Below are 21,237 nucleotides of genomic sequence, written 5' to 3'. Positions count from 1 at the left end.
GGGGCATTTAGGGAGGGAAACTAGACGAAGCACGCGCGAAGGACATCTTCACGATCACCTTCATCTAGTGCAAAGCGTAGGGCATGGGAGGAGCACTTCTGCAGGAAGAGCCCTGGGCTCCTGGGTTTCTGAAAGACGCAGAAGCCGGAGTGCAGATTCTGGAGGCGCTGGTCCGGCAGCAGGCGGAAGGAACTCCTCCCATCAGAGGAGCAGTCTGAGTTGCACCCAAGCGAGACTCCATCCAGCCCCACCTGCGAGGAAGACATGGGATGAGCAGCCACGAGACCGGGAAAGGAGCTCTCATCAGGGAAGGAAATTCGGTGCAAAGCACAATTCCAGAGCCTCACCCTCCCCAGGCTGTACGCCCTAGATCCCAAAGTTCCCCTAAGCAGCAGGGTTTGCCAACTGCCCCAGAGGGGGAGAGTGGCCTATCGCACCCCTGCCAGGGATTCTCCAGGCCACCTCACAAGGGTGGGGTCTACACATAACAGGGCTGAAGTGCAGCATCCCCTGGCAATGGGACATGTCTAATGCCGATAGGGACTCGTGTAACTGACAGGAGGCACCATCACTCTGGAGTGGAGACACTACAGGAGAGGGGAGAGAACCACAGTTTCCAACTTTCACACAGTAAATAAGCCCCCCGATTTTCACAATAAGCCAAAAATCAAGCTAATCCCATTTCAAAACAAGGCCAAAACAAGCCAATCCCTAAGAACCCCAACATTCTATGTGGCTAGATCCCCCGGCATGCAGTCTGGGACTGTGATGGGCCCCTTGTGCATCCCTGACTCTCCCACCCCCCTGCTTGCCCCTGCTTGCCAGGAGCCAATCAAAAAAAAAGAAGCAACAAGCAACTCACAAGCCAATTTCTTCATCAGTTTGGCAAGCCTGGAGATGATCTGGCTCTAATGTGAAGTTGGATCAACAGGAGCAGCATGTAAACAGCCACCATATGACACCCTCCACCCCAATGGGAAGGCAGCCCTGCCACAGCTGAGCAGGCAACACCATCTCCCTGGCCCAGGGAAATCCAGGTCTTTTCCCTGAGATTGCAGAAAGGGGCTCAGTTACCTTAACCAGGACCAGAATCGAGATCAGCCCTATTCACAGCCTGATGCTCCACAGAGCCAGCCAGATGACCAGCCTGGGCCTGGACTGGAGCTGAGGACCTGGACATGAAAGACTCCATGCAGTGCTGCGGGATGTCAGCTCCATTTACCAGCAGACACGAGGAAGATGCAAGGCTGCAGAGTCGGCCATCCAGCTGCAGTTCCCAGAGGGAGTTCTTGGGGCAGCGCTCTGCAGAAGGCTCCACGTAGACCAGAGCACGCTCTGGATCCGAGCACAGGACTGAGGGGCGTCCCACAAGCCAGAGCAACCCAAGCCACACGAAGCCAGCAGCTGGGGAAGCAGGGTAGACTGGGGTGAGGCCTTTGTGTGGCGGCAGGAGCAACGTACACTCAATCCAGGATGGAGGTTGGGGACACATGCATTTGGCACTGAGGTTTAGCCAGACCACACTGCAGAGGAGAGACCCCAAGGGCAATCTAGCCAAAGCAGTGACCTCACTCTGGAGCCATCCCTGGAACGTGTCACTGGGGAGTGGGTGACCTAAGTGGCCTTTTGACTCCCAGTGAGGAAGCAGGTTACTCTGGGGAGACTTGAGTGGTGCTTTGCACTCTCTGGGTCTGTCTGCATGGCAGTGTTAGCCTAGGCTCCAACCTTCCCCCGTCCACACACACAAAACCTCTCACCTGAATGTGGTGGTGCCTTCGATCAAAACAAGCTGGCCCAGGTGGGGGCATGGGCTAAAGCCAGGATACCACTTGCATGCAGGTTGGAGCCCACCCACTTTGCAGTGAGGACACAGGCTAAATCACCCGAATGCTGATAGGCCTCTAAGGCCTTCCCACAATTCCCCTGTGTGCCCTGAAGAACAGACAAGTTTTCCCACAACTCACTGGGAAAGATCACAGAGGCGCTCAGCACACTGATGCACCCAGCACCATGGGATATGTCCCCAGACATCCCTGCAACCCATCCGGGGGGTGGGGGGGGCACCAGGGAGGATACACTGACTTGGGTGAGGCTGCCCCATCTGGGCTAAGCTAATGCAGGTGCCCAGGCCTGGTAGCCAATCACTTGGGCTAACTCTGCAGTGAAGACATCTGTGTTCCAGCATCCCCGTGCACTTACAGCAAGTTAGCCCCATGCTGTGATAAGATTATACCCTGGCATGGCCCCTCCCTGCCACAGGGATGTGCTGGCCCTCCAGGCAGGGCACTGTGGCTCACTGGGCTGGCCTTTCAGCTGGGAGGGCATGATGGGTTCTCATGAAAGATCAGCACAGAACAGGAACTCAGGAGATGTGGACATGACTCCTGGCTCCAACCAGGCCCCTGGAATGTCCTGGGCAAGTCGCTGCATCTCTCTGTGACTCAGTGCCCCTCTGTAACACAGTCACTTTTCCTTTCTCCTGGCCTGTCTGTTACATCGGGGCAGGCTCTCTCCCCACAGTCTGGGCAGCCCCTGGCACAGTGGGGCCTTGCTCTAAATTGGAGCCTTTTGGTGTTAGCATCGTACAAGTAATAACAATTCCCGTGGGGTAACTTGATGTTCCTGGAACCCAGCACTGGGCAAGCACCCGCAGTCGCAAACCCAGGGACCATCTCTGCTAACAACTCCTAGCAATGCACTGACCCCACCAATCTCCTGGGACTGAGTGAGCGGGGACAGTCCCCCTGGATCACCCCAGACTTGCAGTGCCACCCCCAGGGTCCCAAACAGCAACTTTCACAGCTAAGCAGAAGACAGAGGCACAGTGCCCCTGGGACCACGCTGCCAGACAGCACAGCCAGAATAACCAGGGGTCACCCCAGCACCTGCCATGCAGCCCGGTGTCACAGGGACAGGGCCACGTACACCTTCTGCCAAGGGCAGTCTGCTTCCCACCTCTGGGCTACAACTGGAAGAATCTGGAGGCAGATAAGGGAAGGCTGCGCTTTGCCCTGAGACATTCGCCCTGCCCCTCCTTACCTGCACTGTGGCTCACTGCGGTGAGTTCCACGGCTCCAGACCTTGCATCAGCCAACTGGCTCCAGTTCACCACGTTCCCAGGAAACTTCCATTTGTCCCTGGAGGCTGCCAGCTGCTTCACAGAGAGCCTGGGAAGGGCTCTGTCCCACAAGTTCACCTCACTCAGCTCCCCCACGTATGGGCTGCCCAGAGCAAGGCCCCCTGCAATGCCAAACCCACAGAACAAGCTCAGGCACACAAACGCACAGCTGGGCTGGCTTGGGAAGGGGAGAGGGTTCATTGACACCTCAATACACCCATGGGACAGCAGGCACCTGGGCAGCTCTGATGCACTGTGCCCAGCTCCTGGGAAGTGGGTGCTGACTGATTCTTGGAGCGACACCAATGAGCCCACAACAGACACATCGGCCTCCCCCAGGCTAGAGGGCAGGTCACACACACCATGCTGAGGGCAGAGGAAGTAAAGAGGAGAATAGAGGGTCCCAAGCACTGCTCCCAAACTGAGCTTTCCAACTCCCACACTCAGGCTGTGCCTACACAAGGCTGCTTTTGGGACGTTTCCCACCATCCCTACCACCAGTACAGCCGGTGGAGCCCCTCAGGAGTGTGGGGGGCACTAGCATAGACTGGCCACCGGGGGAGCTCCACCCAGGGACTGTAGTATGAACTGTTTGCAACTCTTTTATCTCCCATGTTTTCTATCTCTCCTGAGGGCAAGTTTAGACAACATGCAGACTAAATGGCTGGTGGCATCCCTGCCTCCTCTAGTGTCAGCCTGAGTGCAGCTGGTTCGGGATTAGACACAAAGCCTGATGGTGCAGACAGGGCCTGCGAGGGGGTGAAAGGAATTAACAAGAACGGTGTCTGTCATAGAGACAGGGGCTATATCCCTCCCCCCCACACACACCACCACGGCACACACAGGGGTTATATCCCCATACACATACTGACCCTGCAACACAATCACACCATCACATACATGCAGGCTGTGTCGCCCCCTAGCCCTCCCACATCCCTATCATACGCAAACCAGCAGTCTCATATGTGCACACACCAGGAGGGCCGCCCAGAGTGGAGGGCAAAAGGGGCAATTTGCCCCAGGCCCAGCAGGGGCCCCCACGAGAGCTTTTCGGGGCCCCTGGAGCTTCTTCTGCTCCGGGCCGTCTTCAGCAATTTGGCGGCGGGGAATTCTTCCGCTCCGAGGTGGAAGGACCCCTTGCTGCCGAATTACCGCTGAAGACCCGGCACTTCAGCGGCGGGTCCCGCTTTGGCGGTAATTCGGCGGCGGGGGGTCCTCGCCGCAGGTCTTTGGGGCACTTCAGCGGTGGGTCCCGGAGCGGAAGGACCCCCTGCCGCCAAATTACTGACAAAGCAGGGGCCCCCCACCACTGAAGACCCCAGGCCCCCTGAATCCTCTGGGAAGCCCTGCACACCAGCACAAAACTCAACACGCAGCATACACCAACACACCTAACTACACATACACAGGCTTTATCACACACGTCCTGTCACAAAGAGAAGCTGTATCAGATACACAAAACGCACAACACACTTACACCGCAGCACATCACACACAAAACCACCAACAGAGGCTCTGTTACATGCACAATCACAAAGAACACACCCACAAACATGCACACACCACTATATTATAGAGCCACACACACACACTTGCACTTACAGAGCCACGTTTTCAAAAGCATCCATTAAATCGGTGCTGGTAAATTTGCACACAGCCCTCTTGTGGGCAGGTGGCCTGGTGTACTTGTGCCAGCTGATGCCAGAGCTCCACGTGCTCATGTGTGCAGGCACCATGCAAGTGCTCACCTCAGGCTGGCAGATCACAGGCAAACAACTCCCTGCCCCAAAACTGTATGTTCAAAACCGCAGGTGCAAATTGAGAAGCTGGGCTGCAAATCAGGCTCCAAGCTCCACTGCCGCTAGTAACTCCAATAGCCGCTCAGGGGACCCTGAGCCACGGTCACATCACGGTCCCTGTGTTACCAGCAGGGACTGTTTCCAAAAGGCCGATACAGAATCTAACACGCTCCTGTTCTCTCTTAGCACTCGGCTGATTTTGTGCAGGCAGAGAGGAGGTGTTGCTGTGGCTGAGGTGGTCTCAGTCAAACACAACTCAGTGCAAGGGGTTGTGTGTGCCAGTCACTCCCCAGGCATGGTAGCCTGAGTGCTGCTCTCTGCTGCCGTAGGGCCCCTGGATGGAGGCTCACACCCAGTCTCCAATTTCCTTTCAGGACACAAGAGATATTTGGCAGAATCCAGGCCAAGGCCAACGAGCTCACCTTTATTCACGATCTCTGGCTGTCCAACGTTCCACACCCCTCCCACTGCCAGTCCCTTCCACAGAAACCAAGCACTGTCTGCAAAGTCAGGCTCCCAGGGCTCTCCATCAATGAAGACCATGTAGGGGTTGGCGGACAGGTCACTGGAAATAGAAATGGCAAGATGGTGCCAGGACCCATCCAGGAGAAGGCCAGCGGTGCCCCTGAGCATCACAGTCCTGCAAGGGAGGGCAATGGGGTGAATGAAGGCTGAGCAGACTCCCAAATGAGGCATGTCCCTGACCCACAGCCCAGTTGGTCAGCTTCCCCTGTCCTCTTCCAAGCTGCCCTGCATGCTTGGTTCCCACGCATGGCAGCATCTATTAACTCTTTCACTGCTGGGCCATGGCCACACTTGCAGAAGGAAGAAATGTACGTGGAAAGTTCAGCAGTGAATCTATGGCCAACACAGTCAAGGACAAGGAGAAAGAGTTTTTAAATCTATCAGGAGCAACAGGGAACCTACCAATGGCACTGGTCTGTTATGACATGCATATGGCAACATTGTCAACAGTGATGCAGAAAGGCAAAAGCGTTCAATCAGTACTTCTCTGGATGATGTATTGATACCATATCATGATGGTGAAATAGTTTCTTTTCCAAAGGCAGTTAAGGATGACATTAAGCAGTTTCAATTAAAACCTTTAAAATCAGCAAGCTCAGGTAATTTGTACCCAAGAGTTTCAAAAGAGTTGGCTTAGGAGCTCTCTGGGGCTTTGATGTTAATGTTTAATGAGTCTTGGAAAAACATGGAGTTTCCAGAAGATGAAGAGAGCTAGTGTTGTGCCTGTATTTTACAAGGGTAAACGGACTGAGCTGGGTAGTTACAGGTCACTCAGCCTGACACTAATCCCACACAGGGTCATGGAATGGCTGAGAGAGGGGAGAGGCCGTCACCCTGGCAAACTCTGAGCAGCCCTGCACATCCCATCATGCAGAGGGCAGCAGGCATGCACACACTCTTCCTAGCCCCGGCCAAGCAGTGCCGAGGGACCTCACTCACCCTTTCAGCCAAAACTCCAGGCCTGCTGGAGCCAAGAGGAAGAGTGCGAGCTCGGCCGGCCTCGATCTCACCAAGTAGCTGAGGAGGCCCATCTTGCTGGAGGAGGCAAAGGTGCTTCGGATCCACAGGCCCAGGGTGAAGCTGCTCAGGTAGCGAGTGACTGCGTCCTCCAGCCGCATGGTGCTCCTCAGAGCAGGCTCGCTGCTGGGGAGACGCATGGCAGATGAAGCCCGATACTCTAGTGAGGATGCAAAGAGAGCAGCCATTAAACCAGTGCTGACCCATCACCCAGCACAAGGCCAATGGTGCCCCCAGGGAGCCCAGCGCCAGGTGCAGCCTGCGGCCCTGCTGCCTGGACTCGCACAGACTGAAATGCTTTGCTGCTCTAAGGAGTCTCTCCTCTCCCCCGGGAATAGTCAGAGATGGGCCTGAGCCCCAAACCTGCCCTGTGCCTGGGGGATGAGGATCTGAGGTTTGAATCTGGATGAATCAGGGCCCTGCTCCCTCTTTGGGACCACCCTGCTCCTTCCCAGAAGGCTGTGATGTGCCACTCCATGTGGCCAGGGCTGGATTAGCAGCCCACTCCAACACCAGTGGGCAGTGGATGTCCTGCAGCCACCGGTTTTCACTCTCCAAGCACACCACGTCCAAGGCCTGAGCGTCACCTTGCTGCCACTCCTACCACCCACACTGCACCACTGCTGGGCACAGGCGAGAGGCCCATTTTGCTCGGTGTGCTCTACTCATCAGTGGTACCCTCAAGAAGACACTGGCTAGGGCAGATGGCAGAGGCTTCCCTTGTTTATTGTCGCTGGCTCCAGATCACATGGGCTCCACCTACGTACAGCCAGAGTTACAGGCTTTAAGGTCATAAGGGATCACTAGATCACCTGTATATGACAGGTCACCAACACCACCCAGCACCTACACACTGCACCCACAACCGAACTGAGACCAAAGGATTACAGCCCTGAGGAGACTACACAGGCAGAGAACAGGAGGAACTGAGGCACACGAGGTCCCTGCAATGGCAGAGAAATAGTTCACCTTTCACTAGCAGTAAGGGAGCAGCAGGCCAAACGGGTGTCATCAGTTATCATGGCACAAGCCCACTGAGGCTGCATGGCTCCAGTGGAGGGCAGGACCTGGCTCCTCAGCTCAGACTCAGACTCGCTTCACCATTCCATGCGTGCCAGGAGCCAGGACAAAATCTAAAACCTCATCCCCCTCTCTAGTGAGCAGCTCATGCGTGCAGGGTGATGCCCAGGTGTGTGCTCACAGAGCGACGGCCAGCAGCCACAGAACAGCTATTGCCCGCTGCCATGAGAGTGAGCTGCTAGCCCACCCTCACCAGGCTGAGTGCCTGCTCACCCAGCTGCCCCTGGGGTGGGGGAGTTCGGACCCAGAGACACCTGGGCTGTGGAAACTGGGGCCCTGAGACCTGCAAGTGGGGACAGTTCTGCCCCTTGACGTTCCTGGGGATCTGCTGACTCAGAAGGGTCTGTTTCTGCCACCCCTGTTCCAAGGAGACGTGCCGCAGAAGCCAGCCTCCCACACCTCAGGCAGAATGAATGCAGCTCCCCTGCCCTAGGATATCAGCTGGCTCCTCAGCATCGAAACTTTGCTGACTGCAGCGTAAAACCACACCAGGCAGGGGCCTTGGAGCTATCCTTGGGGCAGTGGGCAGGCCTGGCAGCCGACCGCCAGAGGGTCAATAGGACTCTTCCAGGCCGGTGTCCCCGGCACGCTGCACACATATGCATCTTGGTGCTAATGAAAACATCAGATTGAAAGCCCTGGGGATGAACCAGCTTCAGGGGAAACAAGCACAGCATAGGCAATGGCAGGCCAAACTTCCCCTCACTAACACCTCCCCTGCAATGAGCCTCCAACCTGCTCTGGAGGGGAGAGAGGGGCAGTTCGTCTCTGTGGCCCTGCCTGCTCTCTGGACTACCCAACAGACAAGAATTGCATTACACCACTGACCTGGCCAGGCTGGCACTCATGGCCCGGAGGTGAAAGTCTCTGTACCCCAACCAGTGCCATGGGCCAGCCAGTCCCCACCAAACAAATCAGTGGCCACGAGGAAATGGACTGAGACCACCAATTCACTTCACACAGCCCCCACGATCACTGCTGGCCTGGGTCGGATTGGAACCAATGAGCTCGGCTTTCTCTTTCTAACGCAGCTCCCAGCATGTGTTTACCTAGAGATGCATTAGCCACGGTCACTCCAGAGATCAGCAAGGAGCCAAGGTTGGCAAAGGAGATGGCCCGGTCACTGAACACTCGGAAATGCTCCTGGTGGTTGAAGAAGCCAATCATGCCAGCCGGGAAAGTGATGAAGCCCCATGTACTGAGCCCAACGGCAAAGGGCACCGGAACTAACTCCTTCTGCACCGAAGCCCCGGTGAATTCAGCAGCCATGCTGCCATACACATGCGTGGCATTGGACTCTAGGTGCAGCTGGAAGAGCGCTGCCCTGGTGTAGGCCTTGGTCAGCATCACAGTGCACACAGAATAGTGGGGCAAGGAGAAAACGACATCAGCCGTGGCGTACGGGCCCATCCCACCAGGGAGGGGGAACTCCACGGGAGCAGGGAGCCCGCAGGAACCTGGCAATGAAGCACACACTGGGTTAGCTGCAGGCTGCATTCTGAAGCTCTCACCCCATGCAGCCTCCTTTCCAGAGAGCTAAGCGGAGCTTGGGCTCTGAGTGGGGCTAACAGCAATGTTCCCGTCAGCAGCCAGTGCCAGGGTGGGAACAGCACAGGGTCTGGACCACGAGTCTTTCTGCATCTTGTCCAGGTGCTGCCAGCCTGGAGATTGAGACCAAAGCACAGCAAGCATTCCACTGCCCATGGGCCTCACCGGAGCCCCCTTGCATGGGTGAAAAAGGAGCTCAGGGACTGGCCTGTCTGCAAAGGCTGCTAACAAGGGAGCTGAATGGTGCTTCTTACTGGGGGCAGGGGACCTCTGCCCTTGGCCTCAGACTGGCACCAGCATCTTATTGTACCAAGTCCCCCTCCCACCCAGCAGATGAGAACTGCACACCCCTGCACCGCTGACCCGGCCAGGCTGGCCCATGGCCTGGAGGTGAAAGTCTCTGTACCCCATTGTCAGGGCCATGGGCCAGCCAGTCCTCACCAAACAAACCCAACAATATTCATGTTCTCATAGGGCAAACATTCCCATCCCCTCCCATTTTGCCAGGAGGCTGGGGAAACATGATAGGGTTGCCTATGACTGCAGTGACTGGACCCGATGATCCAGGCAGGAGGTCCCGTCCAGTACTACGTTCCTATGAATTTCCCAATAAAAAGACCATGCTCAGTGGCAAACAGCATGATACGTATCCTATTCCAGCTGTGCCCTGAACCTGCCGGCCCCCTGGCACGTGAACATGCTGCATGCAGCGCTCCAGTTCTCAGCACCACAGAGTTCCTAAATCCTCGCATCAGCCCCAGCTTTCACTGGTGTAGGGAAAAAAATCCATCCTCTTTGGACAGGAATTCCTGTTTTCTCTGCACAGCCCAGACATGTTGCCCCAATCTGGCTAGCGCTTACTGGAAACCTGACCACAGGCCCAAGTGTGTCATGAGGTACAAGAGGCATAGCTGGGGGGCTCTAGGCAACCCTGACCCTAGGATAAGAGCCACATTCCACAAGACAGCCCCTTTGTGTGCTCAGGTCACCTGGCTGTGCGAGCCTGCATCCCACTCACCATGGCTGTATTTGCAGAAGAAGCCAGTGGCTCTGGTAGGGGGCTCGGTGTCGCACCCTCTGGTCTCCCATGTTCCGTGTCGAGAAAGGTCAGATGGGCGGAGAGCCATTACTGCACACTGGCCAGACAGATTAGCCACGGCTGCTTCAAGAGAAGAGAGGAAACTATATTTGCTATGGACTGTGGAATCTCTTCTAATGCCCGGCAACCTCAGTCAAGACTCCAGGGCACCTAAGCAATAGCAGGAGCTGTGGGATGGGGGGCACTAGAGGGTGAGCTCACACAGCTCCTGTCTCTGGGCAAGGCCGGCTCTAGCCATTTTGCTGCCCCAAGCACAGCGGCACGCTGCGGGGGGGTGTTCTGCTGCTCGCCGGTCCCGCGGCTCTGGTGGACCTCCCGCAGGCTTGCCTGTGGATGCTCCACCGGAGCCGTGAGACCAGCGGACCCTCTGCAGGGACGCCTGCGGGAGGTCCACCAGAGCCGCCTGCCACCCTCCCGGCAACCGGCAGAGCGCCCCCCGCAGCATGCCGCCCCAAGCACACACCTGGCATGCTGGGGCCTGGAGCCGGCCCTGTCTCTGGGCCCTGGTGAAGGAGAGTTTGGGGAGCCTGTTGTAGCTTCTCATGGAGGGATGTTCATATCATAGACATGTCACTGAGCTCGGGGGGAGGGGGGTGTCCTGACTTGGAGCAGCAAGGGGGGTGCAGGTCCTGGCTGAGGGGCATCTCCGGAGCTTTGGGAGCAGGGCAGGAGTGGAAGAGCATCTCAGCACTGGGGTCCATTGGCAGAGGAGGGCCAGCATGGCTGACTGACATTGTCTGCTTTGCTAAGAGGAGAGCCCCAGGAGAGCCAGTGGGGTAACACCTACGATGATGCCACTTGTAGTAGACAGGGACAGTGGTGTCGCTCCATCGCCACGCCGTGCTGAACTGCAGTCCAATCCACATATGCCAGCCATCTGCAGGAAAGGCATCTACAATACACATGCATTGCACATAGCCATCACTGAATGCCAGGACAGAGCCTGTTCCCAACCACTTCAGCTGAACACCGTGCTTCAGCAAAGGGGCCTTTTCTCACTGAGCCCCTTAAAAATTTCAGAGAAAAGCAAAAGCAAATCAGGCTGGAAAATGCAGTTGTACTAAAATAACCCTCTCTCTCCCTAGGGTGCTACATGGCCCCCATCCCAGCACTGTCTGAGGCCCTCTTCACACCCCTGGGGCAGTGCTGCTATCCCCGTGAGATAGATGGGGAACGGAGGTCCAGATTTCCCAAGGTATTTAGGCACCTAAAGATGCAGCTAGGATGGGAGTTAGGCACCGCTCTGCACCTTTAGGTGCCTGAATACCTTTGTCAATCTGGCTCTGTAGCTATTCTGGCTCGAGCTGGGGCTGAGGCTCTAGGACTCTGTGAGGTGGAGGGGACATAGAGCTCAGACTGCAGCCTCAGCTGGAACATCCATGCTGCAATTAAACAGCCCCGCAGCCTAAGTCAGCTGACATGGGCCAGCCACTGGTGTCTAACAGTAGTGTAGACAGACGCTAACAGACCTTGGCTGAAATGCCTCTCCTGCTCTCCGCAGACCTGGCAATCTGTTGGCTCAGCTGCTGTCTCCCAGTTTCCCCAGGTTCTAAGGTCTGGGGCTAGATGGGGAGCTGGGGACCCTGTATTCTCAAGACCTGTAACCTGAAGGTGCCCATGAATGTGCAAAAGGTGAATAGAGTAGAGCCCAGCAGAGTGAGGCTGGTGGCATAAGTCAGAGGTCAGAAAGACGGGTCAGAGCACTGTGGGTCTGGGGGCAAGGAGGGCAATAGATGAGACTCTAAGATAGAGGGAAAGGAAGGGAAGGAAAGGGAAGGAAAGGAGAAGGAATCCTAAATGACTCTGAGACTTTTCAAAGAATCACTCAAACTGTTCAGGTGTTTGAACGTCCAGGTGCTTGAGGGTTTGCCCATCACATGATGGATGCTTGGCCTCCCTGCCTCAGGACAGCAGTGCAGCAATTAGGGAGAGTCAGGGCAAGGAGCAGAGAGTCAGTTAGCAGAATTGTCTCTGCAGTGACTTGAGTTAGAATGAAATGGCAAAAGCTCCTGACCCTCATGGTACAGGGAGAAACTGAGAAATCCCAGCCCAGCCCCACAGTCTGCTCTCATGGGGGACTGCTTTGCTTTTAAGCATCAGGAATCAGCCCCTGCTGGAGTCATGATACTGTCCTGTCCCAGCCATTGGTTCTTCCAATCTGAATAGCCCCTTCTATGTTATCTCTCTGTCCAGTGCCTCTCTGCTTCCCTGGCAGTATCTGCATGTGCCGGCCAGGAAACAGCCTGGAAAAGCTATTGTGCAATAGCCCCCAGGTGGGCAGTCTTATTCTGCAGGAAGGATACGTCTACATCGCAGCTGGAGGGGTGATGGATACCCCAGCTAGTAAAAGCAGCAAAGAATCCTGTGGCACCTTGTAGACTAACAGATGTTTTGGAGCATGAGCTTTCGTGGGTGAATACCCACTTTGTCAGATGCATGTAGTGGAAATTTCCAGGGCCAGGTATATATATGCAGGCAAGCTAGAGATAATGAGGTTAGTTCACTCAGGGAGGATGAGGCCCTGTTCTAGCAGTTGAGGTGTGAAAACCAAGGGAGGAGAAACTGGTTTTGTAGTTGGCAAGCCGTTCACAGTCTTTGTTTAATCCTGAGCTGATGGTGTCAAATTTGCAGATGAACTGAAGCTCAGCAGTTTCTCTTTGAAGATAAACTGCATGTCCACCAATGTAATATATGCCATCATATGCCAGCAATGCCCCTCTGCTATGTACATCGGCCAAACTAGACAGTTGCTATGGAAAAGGATAAACGGACACAAATCAGATATTAGGAATGGCAATATACAAAACCTGTAGGAGAACACTTCAACCTCCCTGGCCACACTATAGCAGACCTTAAGGTGGCCATCCTGCAGCAAAAAAGCTTCAGGACCAGACTTCAAAGAGAAACTGCTGAGCTTCAGTTCATCTGCAAATTTGACACCATCAGCTCAGGATTAAACAAAGACTGTGAATGGCTTGCCAACTACAAAACCAGTTTCTCCTCCCTTGGTTTTCATACCTCAACTGCTAGAACAGGGCCTCATCCTCCCTGATTGAACTAACTTCATTATCTCTAGCTTGCCTGTATATATATACCAGCCCCTGGAAATTTCCACTACATGCATCTGACAAAGTGGGTATTCACCCACGAAAGCTCATGCTCCAAAACGTCTGTTAGTCTATAAGGTGTCACAGGATTCTTTGCTGCTTTTACAGATCCAGACTAACATGGCTACCCCTCTGATACTTGACCCCAGCTAGTGTTACTCTAACTAGTGCTGCTAAACCTAGAGCCACAGTGGCACAGGCTGGTCAAGCCCGCCTGGAACCCTGGGCCTGTATTTGTGTTGCTAGCCCAGTTGGGGTCTCTGCCACACCATAATCATAGCTATTTTTAACTATGCTAGCCTTGGTCTGCCTACTTGAGCTGCAATCACACTCCTGACTGCAGTGCAGATGTGCCCTAAGGGTGCAGTTTAGCTTAAGTCCCTTTGGAAGCGTATCCACCTGGGGAGCTAGCATGGACTAGCTGCTGTGCTTTACATTGAACACCCAACTGATTTTACAATAGCCTTGCCATCCAGACAAACCCTGAGACTTCAGGGCTTCCTCCTCCCTCTGCTTATTGTCCACTGGATACCTTCATTCACTTTGTTCTCAGTGAAATGGGGTCCCCTGCACAGGCTCCCTACCAGACAGGAAGACGTTTTCATCTTCACCTTGGACACTTGCTAGGCTCCCCCCAGACTGCTTGCAAAAAGCCAAAGCTTGCGGCCAAGTCCTCATTTCCCAGAGCGCAGGGAAGTGGAATGTGTAGCAGTGGGAGCGGAAATGCACAGCCCTCACGGAGCTGGGGAAGGCATCTAGGAGAGAAAGAGATCAGACACTAATCAGGGACAGCAGGAGATCCTGTCCCACCGTGCCAGACAGTGCCTTCCCCAGCCCAGCCTGGCCCTGCTCTCCCTGCAGCTCCATGGGCGGCACTTGAACGCCCGACCTGGGAAGGCTAGTCCCCACCCCTTCCACCTGAGGCCCTATCCCACCCCATCCCATCCCATCCCATCCACCCTCCTCCCTGGCTGAAGCCCTGAGCCCCCCACTATGGCCAGAGGAGCCCCACCCCAGACGCCCTGAGTCCTGGTCCACTGGCCAGCCCGAATCCTGCCTGACTGGCCAGCCCAAGCCAGCCAGCCTCAGGCCTGGAGAGCCGGTGGCAGTGGCGGCTTTAAGCCGATTCATCCGATTCCCCGGAATTGGGCCCTGTGCCTAAGAGGGCCCTGTGCCTAAGAGGGCCCCACTCCGGCGGTCTTAGGCGGCATTTCGGTGGCAGGAGTTTTGCTCTGGAGGTCTTCGGTGGCATTTTAGTGGCAAGAGTTTTGCTCCAGGGGTCTTCAGCAGCATTTCGGGGGGGGGTCCTTCGGTGCCATGGAAGACTTGGAGCGGGCCCCCCACCGTGAAGTGCCGCTGAAGCCCCAGACTGCCACCCAATATTGGAATCGGGCCGCATAGGTCATAAAGCCGGCCCTGATGGGTGGCCCCAGTGCCAGCTGGCCAGCCCGAGCACTGGCCCCACCTGCCCCAAGTCCCAGGCCGCTGGCCAGCCCGCCCTAGCCCCTTCCCCCTTTGGGGGAGAGGCTGAGCAAGGGCAGAAAGAGGAGCAGCCTCAGCTGGGGCCGCAGGCGAAAAGCAGGATGAAGGAGGGGACTTTGAGGCAGATCATAGGCATGGCCACACCTGGCAGTTTGGGGAGGCTTAGCCTCCCCTGGCCTATGATACCCACTGCCCATGAGCTCCAGGGAAAGGTCGCCAAAGTTTTTTGTCCATCTGTCTGTATCTGTGGCAGGGACCCCAGAAGGAGTGATAGCTCAGTGGTTTGAGCATTGGCCTCCTAAACCCAGGGTTGTCAGTTCAATCCTTGAGGGGGCCACTTAGGGAACAGGGGTAAAAATCTGTCTGGGGACTTGTCCTGCTTTGAGCAGGGGGTTGGATTAGGTGACCTCCTGAGGTCCCTTCCAACCCTGAGATTCTATGATCTGTCCATCTATCTGTGCTGGAAAGATTTCCCTGAAGTTGCCTGTTTGTCCATTCAGCTGTTCCCCCTACCCGTAGCTGGCATCTCACAGATGAAGGAGCTGGTGCTGTTGCAGTCCCAGTCTCTCCACTGGTTGAGGTAGAAGCCCACAAGCTGCACACAGTGTTTGTCCTTGGGGTGGCTCCACAACCAATTCCTGAGAGACAAAAGGCATGGAAACCCCAGGAGGATGGGGGGATTAGTCAGAACTAGAGGCTGGGACTTCTCACCCAGAACAGCCACAAGAGAAAACAGAACAGATAGCCATGTATTCCCTGCCAGGCACAGAACATGCACAAATCAGAACCAAATATGCTTCCCCCATGTTTTCAATAACCCTGTGAAAGCTAGGAGCACCTGGAGCTGCTCACAGAGAGCAAAGCCGAGTGACTGCCCCGAACAGAGACACAGGGCCAAAGCTCCCAACTCCATCCCACTCATGCAACTCTTGGACCTTCCCTCTGGACATTACCCACAGGTCCCTGCTGCTAAGAACTGTAGGCCTGGTGCTTCAGGAGTCTCACAATCCACAGAGACAAAGTGGGCTCTGGCTGAACTAATGGGGATGTGACAAACAAGCCAGCCAGCCCCATCAGTCACATCATGTCCCTCTCAGGGATACCATTGTTGGTGTCACTCTGGCATAACCCTAGGTAACTCGGGGGGGTGGTAGACCACAAGTGTCAATGAAGCCCTCCTGTTGTAGGCCTCAGTGAACCAATGTTCCTCCATGTTAAACACTTTGTGTAACCTAGTGTAACCTAATATGTTAAGAGCTGTAAAATGTAATGTCAGCAGTTAGTTTTCTGATTGTAACAGCCAGTTCCCTGCTGTAACACACTGGAGCTAAATAGAAGCAAGTTTCAAGGCCGCTTTTAGATACAGCATACATGTCTCTGTAGCAGAAAGGGGGAGAGGGAGGGGGAAAACAAAGGAGTGTGTGAGAAGAGAATGCTGCAGCTGTACAGAAGAGGGAGGGGAAATGGGGAATTGTTAGTCAGCAAGAAAAGTTCTCATGGGATATAAAGGAACAGACTGCTTGTTTTGATCGTGCTTGATTTGAGGCGTCAGCCTCCCTGCACCGCTTTGAGATCTCAAATAAACTTGGTTTGCTTCTCCACCCTGGTGTGTTTATTGGCGCGGCACACCAGGCGACGGACCCCCCCGCTGTTGCTTGGCCTCAGGCAGTTATCTGCCGGCAACACCATGATTCACTCCATCTGCTACACAAGGAAAGGAGCTGCAGGAGCCCCCAGGAACAGGGTTCTGCAAGGCTCCAATCCCAGGCCTGATCAGTGGGTTAAGAGTGCTCTGGAATTCCAAGTGTGGCTTCTTCTCCTACCTGTACCAGCTCTTTGAAATTGGGGTGCCATCAACCCAGGTGAGCTCAGCCTCTCCTGCGAGCCGGGCCAGCCCCATCCAGTACTGAGATCCAGGCCCTCTTCCATGGTCCGTGAGCTCCGTCAGGAAAATCTGCACCAACAGAGGCAAAGGGAAACAAAGCCAGAGTCAGGGGATGCAGAAAGGTGCTGCGTATCAGCCTCACGCACCAGTGTGTTGAGTGGGGAAGGGTAGGAAATAGGGAGGGCAGGAGAAGGGGTGGCACAGCAATGCAGGCCCTGGTATTTGGGCTGGGCAGTGTGGGTCGCTATGCGGCTGCCTCCTGGCTAATATAGGCCCTGTCCCCAACATGAACAATGAATCTGAGCCCTGAGTCGAACCCTGCTGTGGCTCTGAGGGGGGATCTCGGAGATTGTTACGTGGCTGTAACATCTGTGCCTCTATGAACTGAGCCTGACTGCCATGCGCATTAACCCAGCCCCACACTAACATGAACTATCCCTGCAAGTGACCCGCAGATTAACCCGTCCCTCTTCTGTATTGGACTGCGCTCTGGAATGTGCCAGGGCGTAAGCTGCCCATTCTCCCGTCCCCGGTGCAGGGAGCAGCTCGACTCGAGTACAGCTCTCTGTATTTCCCTCCCGCTCAGCCAAGCCTCCCTCCCTGCACACGCCTGGGGCTCGGCCCTTACCTGCTTCTTGTAATCCCTGATGACAATTAATTCTGCCTTTCTCTCCTGGCAGAAGGCTCTGGCCTGGCTCCAGGAAAGGGCAGGCCCCTTGGCCGAGACAAAGAGGCAAAGCGTGTTCCTGTATGGCAGCCAGCTGGCCGGGCACAGCCCCCACACTGCTGGACAGCAAGCGAAAAAGGAGGGCTTGCACCTCAACATGGAGTCTCTGCCTCACAGGCCCCGTCACCCTCGCCTTGGCCCCCCGTGCACAGACTTGGCAAGGTCCCTGCGGTACGGCCAGCACAGGCCAGCTCGGACAAGGCAGGGACTCCAAGCGGAGACGAGACGAAGGGGTTTGGCAGCCGAGCCAACGCTACAGGCTATTGTTTGTTATGGGCTCAGGGTTGCTGTGAGTGGGGCAGAGAAAATCCTGTACAGGCCAGAGCAGAGGCTGCCTGTTTGCTCTGGAGGCAGCGTCCCGCTGGCTTCCCTGGAGGCTCTGCTGTTGCACGGTGCAGAGCACGCAGGTGCCTTCTGCCTGACACATGCCTGAACAGGAGCTTGTCAGGTGCTCGTGGATCCTGTGAGGTGACGCACTAGGGGACGGGAAGGGTCTTATCAGTTAAACCAGAGCTGTTCTGGGGCAGGCCCAGGGGGCCTCTCCACAGGGCTGGCTCCTTGGGGCCGAGTAGGAGGCACAGGCCACCACGCACAAGGAACTGGCAGAAATCAACCAGGCAGGCTGTTTCCTCAGCCCCACACCTCCTTCTGCCCCCCCATTTCCTCACCACAGCTGGCCAGGGTCAGCTCCAGGGCCACTCGGACGGCCATACGCCAGCAACAGCCAGCCCTCCCCATGGCAGAGGCTATGTCCAGCTGAAATCAAAGCACAGCCACAGTCACCCTCTGCGCTCTCCTTCGGGGTCTCTGAAGTTGCTGGGTGGGAGCAAAGTCCCCCCAACTCTACCCTGCAGTCCAGGCCCTGCATGGCAGCATCCCCACAGCTCGCAGGCATAGCCCTGCCAGACCCCCAGCTCCACTGCGGAGGCAGCAAACTCAATCCCATTCCCAGTTCAGTACTTCCTACTGGGGCTGGGCAGAAATTCATAAAAACAAACCCTCAGGCCCAAATGCCAACCTCGGTGGCCATCGGCGCATCACTGCACCGAGAGCCGTAGCCTGTGGGCGCTGAATGCCTGGGGGCCTCGAGCTGAACTCCCACAGACGGGGGCACCCAGCATCAGAAGCAAATCTGGAAAATGCCGGCCCCATCTCGCTAGGCCTCAGCTCATCAAGCCCCCTGCTGAACGCCACTTCCGCCCTCAGGCGCGCTGCTGTTCTGTGTGTATGAAGAGCCATGGGCAGAGTGCCCGAGGGCTTCTGGCACAGCCCTTGGCACTGCAGTGGGGCTAGGAGAGGCAAGCTGCCCCTTTTGGCTCCCTTCAGGGGGCCGGGCCTGAGAGCCTATGGCCTGGCTCTTCTCCACAGCACTCAGACCCCCGTCTCACCCAGAACAGCGACGGTCCCACAGACACAGCCACCCTCTGCAGCTCCCCAAACCCTCCCCCACTCCAGGAACATGCACTCCATCACCCCACGCCCCCACTGCCTAAGACACACCCCTCATCCGCCCAACCCCTCCCCACCCGAACATGGCCCTCACCCACCGCCCCGGAGACACCCTTCATCGCCCAAACCCTGACCCCCAGAACATGGCCCTCACCCACCCAAACACTCCCCCGCCACCCTGGACATGCCCCTCACCCACCCAAACACTCCCCCACTCCAGGAACATGCACTCCATCACCCCACGCCCCCACTGCCTAAGACACACCCCTCATCCGCCCAACCCTTCCCCACCCGAACATGGCCCTCACCCACCCAAGCCCTCACCCACCGCCCCGGAGACACCCTTCATCGCCCAAACCCTGACCCCCAGAACATGGCCCTCACCCACCCAAACACTCCCCCGCCACCCTGGACATGCCCCTCACCCACCCAAACACTCCCCCATTCCAGGAACATGCACTCCATCACCCCACTCCCCCACTGCCTAAGACACACCCCTCATCTGCCCAACCCCTCCCCACCCGAACATGGCCCTCACCCACCCAAGCCCTCACCCACCGCCCCGGAGACACCCCTCATCGCCCAAACCCTGCCCCCGCGGAACATGGCTGGCCCTCACCCACCCAAACACTCCCCCGCCACCCTGGACATGCCCCTCCTCCACCCAAACACTCCCCCATTCCAGGAACATGCACTCCATCACCCCACTCCCCCACTGCCTAAGACACACCCCTCATCCGCCCAACCCCTCCCCACCCGAACATGGCCCTCACCCACCGCCCCAGAGACACCTCTCATCGCCCAAACCCTGACCCCCAGAACATGGCCCTCACCCACCCAAACACTCCCCTGCCACCCTGGACATGCCCCTCCTCCACCCAAACCCTCTCCCACTCCAGGAACATGCACTCCATCACCCCACTCCCCCACTGCCTAAGACACACCCCTCATCCGCCACCTCCCCCGGAACATGGCCCTCACCCACCCCCTGGAGACGCCCCTCATCCGCCCAACCCCTCCCCCTCCCCCGGAACATGGCTCTCACCAACCCAAACCCTCACCCACCCCCCCGGAGACGCCCCTCATCTGCCCAAACTCTGCCCCCCGGGAACATGGCCCTCACCCACCCAAACACTCCCCCACCCCCCTGGACATGCTCCTCATCTGCCCAAACCCTCACTCACCCCCCTGGAACATGGCCCTCACCCACCCAAACCCTCCCCCACCCCCAGGGACACGACCCGCATCTGCCCAAATGGCTGAGTGGAAGCACACACACATAAGCACACATGTACATGCATGCACACTGACTCACACATGCCCATGCAAACACACATATCATACACGCAGCGCTCACCTGCTTTCCAGTCCTTTCCAGGCTCTTCCTTGGTTCTCCTCTGCTCCTTTCCCAGAGCATTGTGGGGCCCCTGCAGGCCGCCCCCAGCACTGTCATCTCCCGAACACACAGGAGCAGTTAGCCCACTGGCACGGCCACTTTGTGCCCTGAGCGCCCCTATGTGATGGGCCAGAGGGGGGTGTTGCAATCACATTAGTCCAGCTGAGTTGGCTTAACGCCCTGACAAGCTCTGTCCAGACACAGGCTGACAGAGTGGAAGCCATGCTTTAGCCTAGTCCCCCTGGCCTTCCCCCGAAGCTGAAATACAGCTTCAAACACGCCTGCCTGGATGTTGATGGGCAATTTCATGCTGAACTAACTTGACAATTAAAACATCCCTTTTGCCTGCCCAGGTAGTTAAGAATACGAAGGTGTAGTTGCTGCCTCTGGGTATTAGAAGAAACGTTTCTTCTTCAGGATGTCTAACCGCACAGAAATCTTGAAGGAAGGAGGGGTGGGAAACCACATAGAGGGGTGTGTCCACCACCCAACAAACACCCATGTGCCAGGCTGGTTAAAAAAATGTGGCCTGAAGCCAGACTGGGGCCAAGAATACACTCAGAGCACTTGCCAGGCCAGTTCTAGCAGTAGAGCACTCTGTTGTGCACGCAGCTTATACCAGCAAAACTGCATTGTTACTGGCATGGCTTGTTCCAGCTCCTCCACAGGGGCTCTATAAAACAGCAAAGAGTCCTGTAGCACCTTATAGACTAACAGACGTATTGAAGCATGAGCTTTCGTGGGTGAATACCCACTTCGTTGGATGCATGTAGTGGAAATTTCCAGGGGCAGGTATACATATTCAAGCAAGAAGCAGGCTAGAGATAACGAAGTTAGTTCAATCAGGGAGGATGAGGCCCTCTTCTAGCAGTTGAGGTGTAAACACCAAGGGAGGAGAAACTGCTTTTGTAGTTGGCTAGCCATTCACAGTCTTTGTTTAATCCTGAGCTGATGGTGTCAAATTTGCAGATGAACTGAAGCTCAGCAGTTTCTCTTTGAAGTCTG

The 21,237-nt window shown here is 56.2% G+C and overlaps 1 protein-coding gene across 1 annotated transcript in view; it reads right to left on the bottom strand.

The window, feature by feature from the left end:
- Positions 1-20,608, bottom strand: part of LOC127036283 (uncharacterized) — a 63,758-nt gene extending 43,150 nt beyond the window's left edge. Inside the window, exons 1-14 of the mRNA XM_050927092.1 lie at positions 20,194-20,608; positions 18,056-18,143; positions 17,289-17,446; positions 16,599-16,729; positions 15,289-15,413; positions 13,878-14,048; positions 10,974-11,078; positions 10,106-10,246; positions 8,589-8,996; positions 6,382-6,619; positions 5,340-5,557; positions 3,040-3,240; positions 1,223-1,404; positions 59-251 (exon numbers count right to left, since the gene is read on the bottom strand). Of these exons, the coding sequence (XP_050783049.1) occupies positions 59-251; positions 1,223-1,404; positions 3,040-3,240; positions 5,340-5,557; positions 6,382-6,619; positions 8,589-8,996; positions 10,106-10,246; positions 10,974-11,078; positions 13,878-14,048; positions 15,289-15,413; positions 16,599-16,729; positions 17,289-17,446; positions 18,056-18,143; positions 20,194-20,289 (2,455 nt within the window). The 5' untranslated portion in view covers positions 20,290-20,608. The remainder of the gene's footprint in view (positions 1-58; positions 252-1,222; positions 1,405-3,039; positions 3,241-5,339; positions 5,558-6,381; positions 6,620-8,588; positions 8,997-10,105; positions 10,247-10,973; positions 11,079-13,877; positions 14,049-15,288; positions 15,414-16,598; positions 16,730-17,288; positions 17,447-18,055; positions 18,144-20,193) is intronic.
- Between the last annotated feature and the right edge of the window lie 629 nt (positions 20,609-21,237).

This window comes from Gopherus flavomarginatus, chromosome 17 (assembly GCF_025201925.1).
Source record: "Gopherus flavomarginatus isolate rGopFla2 chromosome 17, rGopFla2.mat.asm, whole genome shotgun sequence".
Taxonomy (NCBI): Eukaryota; Metazoa; Chordata; order Testudines; family Testudinidae; genus Gopherus; species Gopherus flavomarginatus.
The sequence above is the reverse complement of the archived record's forward strand: the minus strand, read 5'-3'. Positions and strand labels throughout refer to the sequence as shown.